Source organism: Aethina tumida, chromosome 6 (assembly GCF_024364675.1).
Source record: "Aethina tumida isolate Nest 87 chromosome 6, icAetTumi1.1, whole genome shotgun sequence".
Taxonomy (NCBI): Eukaryota; Metazoa; Arthropoda; class Insecta; order Coleoptera; family Nitidulidae; genus Aethina; species Aethina tumida.
In genome coordinates, this window is record NC_065440.1 from 1,532,425 (window position 1) to 1,538,034 (window position 5,610).

General features: G+C 35.9%; 1 protein-coding gene and 1 long non-coding RNA gene across 2 annotated transcripts; one reads left to right on the forward strand and one right to left on the reverse strand.

The window, feature by feature from the left end:
* The first annotated feature begins 976 nt into the window (after positions 1–976).
* Positions 977–1,770, forward strand: LOC126266061 (uncharacterized). Its single transcript, XR_007548537.1, has 3 exons — positions 977–1,123; positions 1,178–1,310; positions 1,379–1,770. It is a non-coding gene; the product is annotated as an uncharacterized LOC126266061 (long non-coding RNA).
* A 278-nt stretch (positions 1,771–2,048) lies between these two features.
* On the reverse strand, positions 2,049–2,402 carry LOC126265931 (ADP-ribose glycohydrolase OARD1-like). Its single transcript, XM_049968852.1, has one exon. It carries the CDS (start codon positions 2,400–2,402, stop codon positions 2,049–2,051), a length of 354 nt encoding a protein of 117 aa, XP_049824809.1.
* Between the last annotated feature and the right edge of the window lie 3,208 nt (positions 2,403–5,610).

The window sequence follows — 5,610 nt, forward strand, 5'->3', positions numbered from 1 at the left end:
AAAAATGTTACTTTGGTGTATGTACCGTATTTTTATTCATATGTATGTAGTAAAAAACGGTTATTCCAATATTACAAACAGACACTTCAATTTTATTTATATGTATAGATTAGTTTAGATAAGTAACGAAGTGATGCACCCTTAAGTATTTATTTGATGTATTATGTATGTATATACAGTGCCAAAAATGCTCTTCGTGTCTGGATGTTGTAAGAGATGGATGCACGACAAAGAGAGAAAAATTTTGCCCGGTAGTAGGAATCCCCACTCTCAGAGACAATGGCCGTGCTAGTGCGCGCTTGCGCACAATATAAATTAATCTTTGCGAATGCAATTAGTAACTCTCCATATGCGATATTAAAAACAAAAATAAGTATTCTAAAAATAAAGTTCTTTTTTCAAAATAAAAATGTATCCCAAAAATTAAATAAAATAAATAAATGCATAAGTAAAAAAAATAAAAATAATTAAATAAAGTGTTAAAAGACACCGACTCGTCTGCGGAGACGAACCGCATGCTAAACGCAGCAAAACCAAATGATCCCCTCCAGTCAGTCCGGCCCGCCCACATAATTGCATGTATATCTTTCTTTTTTGTTTACAAAGGGGTATTGATGTTCCGTCTCAATACGCGAGTAGACACGTTCATCATTTTTGATACTGTATAGTGTTTTTTTTTTCATTTTTTTGTTTTTATCATGAATATATAATAAAATTTATGCAAAATATTTAATTATTTTATTTTTATATCAGAAAAACGTAACCTATAGTCTTTTAATATAAATTTTAAGTAGACAGTTTCCCACCCTTTATAAAGTGACAAATGGACAAAAAGATATCTGTAATCTATAAGAAATGGCAACACCGTGTTCAACGTGGCAACATGACCCCATCGCGAAGTCGTGCTCAGTAATGTTTCTTGTTTATAACATTAGGTTGGTACTTTTTAGTTTTTCTATGTGGGTGTTCTGCGAGTGTCACCAGTGTGGCCATTCCGGAAACAAAGTGTGTACAAAGTTGCTAGTGGGACAACCACGAGGTGGTTGGTTAATTTTCCAGGTTTTTCTTCGTCATCCCCAGGGATACTGATTCTATAACGTGTGCTACATTTGTCCTGGTGACGGTAAGTGTTCCTGTTTGTGTATTTTTTGTTTACATTCTAATTTATGTACTGTAGTTTGAAACTGAGGAAAACCAAGGACCACGTGTTGGTGCATAGAACTTTAGTGTCTAAAAGTTGTGGTTTCTTCGAAGGCACCCCATCTGAAAGTCTTTTGGCGCCCTAAATTAAGAATATGGAGAGATTCAGCGTAATATAAATTGTTTTGGTTCATATTAATTTATCAATTTGAATATGTAAAATTGGTAATAATTTTAGGTGACGATGGCAATGGAGGTTTAAAAAAATCATTTCTAGACGCGATGCCATAATGCTGTTTTTGCAATTTATGCAAGGTACGAGATGAATTATTGAAGGTTAGTAACCTTTTCTTTATATGTATATGACAAGAATATGTTCTTTAACATACATTTCAAACACAAAAAACAAAGTTAAAAAATATGTTTCTGTTTAATTACTTAATTTAAAAACTGGTAATAATTATATTTAAATATTTAACTTTAACAAAACATATTTCACTTTGAAGTTAAGCTAATTACTATTAAATAATTTTATATTCATTCATGTAAACTACAATAGTATTCATGCAATTGAATATATTGTCTGTGTTATGTAATTAGTACAAATGTTAAATTACACTAATTTTTTTAGTCCAGTTTTCGTATTATGGGTGGCACTCACCTGAGGAAATTTATACCAACAGTCACCTAAGTTTTGAGACAATTCTATATAAAAATATTTATACTTATTACTTACGATTCATCTCTTGCGACTCGTTACATTGTTCCTTCCTTAATGACATTTCGTCCCGAAAAGTAAAATTGCTTCTCCAAGGGTGGCGATATGAACATGATGAGCCATTTCTACAGTATTCTTTCATGTAGAAATAGCAGTTCACAGTTTTGTAATTGATGCTCCCTCTAGGTTGCTAGCAGCTTAGTAGGATCTCGTTGCCACTGTTTTCGAAGACGGTTTTGAGCATGTTTCTGACGGTTTTCCAGTCCAACCCATCTAAACTACATGCCAATTTAGGAATTGCTATTTGAGTAATTTTCTTGGCCAACAGGATGTTCTTTAATTTTATTAGGCATTTCCACACTCTTTGATAAGTTGGCTTGTCATGAGAAGAATGCTTCGTTAACAGGTAAAAGAAATTCCTAGTATGTTCATTTTCGCTCTTACTTCTCAAATATAAAACATCTTTAACACTTCCGCCCTGCTTTCTTAGCTTTTCGACTTGTCCAAACCTCTTTTTAAACGTATAAGCAATTCCTTTGGACATTCGTAGGCCTTCCGCCACACAATAAGCCAAGGCGTAATCGATAGATGTCTTGAAAAGATCTTGCTGCTTTACTCTCGTAACAACAAACTTGGACTCCTTGGAAGTTGCAACTTTGCCGAAATGTCATCCTCTTTTGCACCGATTTAACTTTACAAACATCCACGTTGTCGGTTTCCTCGTATTTGCTCAATCGATTAAAATGAACAACCCTTGGTTTTCCTCTTGGAAGCTTTCTAATTCGGTATATGACAAGTTGATCGTTAATAGGATACTGCAGACCGTAGAGAACCTTTGGGATCAGAAATTACTTCAACAATACAAGGTTTTGTTCCGGCTTTAAAGGAGTTCTACCGAGTAACAACGTCCATTGTTTCAAATTATACAGCGATGGCTTATTGATGCCAGTGGTTCCAAACAAATGACCCAAATATTTAAAAGAACAAAGGTTACCAACAATAGGAATTTTGGAACCGTCGATAGAGAATATAGGTTTGGTGGATGGAATGGTGACTTTCCATCCACCAATTGGTTTCGCAGAGATGGAGACCGACTTAGACGGGTTTAGGCTCATACCTCTTGCTTTGAAAAACTTTGAGGTTTCAATAAGCATTAGCGGTATCTCCACCTCTGCGTCACTAATTAAAACAATGTCATCAGCAAAAGCCATCGCTGCAATTTTAACCCCGTCAGCAACAGTACCACCAGAGAATTTCAAATTTAATTTCTCAACTAGTTCATCAATTACTATAGTAAATATAAGAGGACTCAGAGGTCACCTTGCTTGACACCACGCCGGATGGCGATAGGGCGTGTAAATGAGTTGCCTACTTTAATAGTTGTTGTGGCATTAGATAAAGATCTCATTATATAATTATATGACCTTAGATCAACATTCATCAGGCGTAGTGCCCGGGGAATAGAGTGATGAGACACAGAGTCGAACGCTTTACGAACATCTAGAGAGACGACATTATAGGATTTTCCAGTTGACTCTCTAGAGGCAATATAATTGTCCAGGATAGCAGTATTGGCTAGTGTCCCATCAACCTCTAAAAAGCCACGTTGTTCTCAATGCAAGTTAAGTGCGCCTCTGAGCCTATTATTCATTCATTTTATTATCCTATGTAGTGGACGTTGGAAAGCAGATCCAATTGTTATTGTCCTCCAATTGGTGGCTTGTCGGCGGTCTCCACTCTTAGACACGAAAACAGTACATAGATTTGCCTAAGATGGAGAATGAACGTTGCGGCCCAAGATAATAAATAGAATCACAGCTCAGGTTAGGTTGGATAGCAGGAACTTTTTTGACATCTGGTATTGAAAGACCATCTAAACCTGGAGCTGATATCTTCCATCATGACGTTAGTACGGTGACTTCGTCCTCAGAGACTAGTTTAAATATATTAGCTGGATTTTTTTGATAAATGAATCGTTGTCTGGTGAAGGTCTCTCAAAAATTCCACCATATAACAGGGTAATACTTGGCAGATCCGGAGAGTCATATATGCTTTTTCCTTCAAATAAAATATCATCCAGAACAGGTCTATTTTTATTATACAGATCTTGAGATCCAGTAAGAAGAACTACAGATAGATTTTAACCATTCTTCAATTTGAGATATGAGATCATCGTCACTCCCGGAAATGGCAAGGTCAATAATTTTAAGGATATTATCTGAAATCAGTTTGCTACGAGTCTCTCTCAAAAATTCTAAAAATTGTGGTTCTAAGTTAGGAGACGAGAACGAGATTTATATATAGCTTTGGATAGTGACGATCGGTCAGATGAAACAGCCTCATGTCTATAGTGAGGACCAGGACTAGATGGTTAGTTATTATGATACGACGGATTCGTCAGTAGAATTCATAATTAAATGTTCGTAGTGAATTCCTGGAATCGATGAATTATAAGACGGACCAGCAACTTGGCTGGTATGAAAACCAGGACTAGAGGCAATAGTCTTAGGTGGGGTTGGATATACAGCTACAGAAGAATCACTAACGTCAGACGATTCCTTAGCAGAATGTTTATAATCAATTTTAGGAATCGAAGATCGGTGTCACGGACCAGCAACCTGGCTGGTATGAAGCCCCGGACTAGAAGATATATTCTTAACCGGAAATGATGTTAAATTCGCCGTTAACTTTGATCTGGTGGAGTTGGTGGTGGTTACACAGGTTACAGGAGAATGTATTTGAAGGTTACATCTAGTAATGTAGCATTATCTTCGGGGGCAGATTTTAAATATTCAAGGAACAGTGGACTCCCACGCTTATATCTCCTCTTGTCGGTCAAGCGCTCATTTATTTATGTCTTCAGCCGGAATATTCAATCCCAATCGAGACTTCGACTTCGATTTCGCACGTCGTATGTAACGATCATCGGCAGATCGTTCCGTACCTTTCTCGATTTCTCTGGCGCGTTGATTTTCTACAGCCACTATCACAAGTAGATTAAAAATGAAGACAATTCTATACATTGCATAAAATACCGAGTACAGTCAGTCTCAGGAAGACTATATTAAGCTTTATTCACATAAGATTGGTGCAGTGGTAGTGAATTTGTACTAGTAGAAGTAATTTCTAAGTAAGTTTTCGCAGTAGACGGTATGGTATTATACAAGGATGTACCAAAGGTAGTTGATGTTGAATATAATTACTGTTTATTTCCTCATCCTATTTAGTTTAAAACAGTCACACACTGAATATAAACAAAATTTTAGGTAATTTTAGGTCTTCTAAAGAAATAACATTAAATAAACATTTACAGACACGGTGCCTAACGGGCTTGTGCGAAATACAACGGTTGTATTGGATGTTGGAAGACCGTAGCGTGTAGCGTAAAAGTTAAAAGCTAGCTAGCTAGGTTCCGAACTATGAGTACCACACCAGTCTGTTGTGTAGGTTGTGAACACTCCAGGGAAGAATCAATAGTGACACCAACTTTCCGCACTACACACAAATACACTTCAACTGCACCAACGTTTATGTGAATGAACTGTTAGTATCTGTGTACCAGACATTGAAAATTACTCATTTATATTTCAAAATTAAAATAATAGGTAATCATGTATGTTACTTAAAATAGGTAATATTTTAAGCAACAAGTATAAATTACGGTTTATGTTATGTAAATTATATTAAAATTTAGGTATTATTGAGTATATTATTGTCAAATATAAGGTTTATAACCTGCTTCTCCACAAACA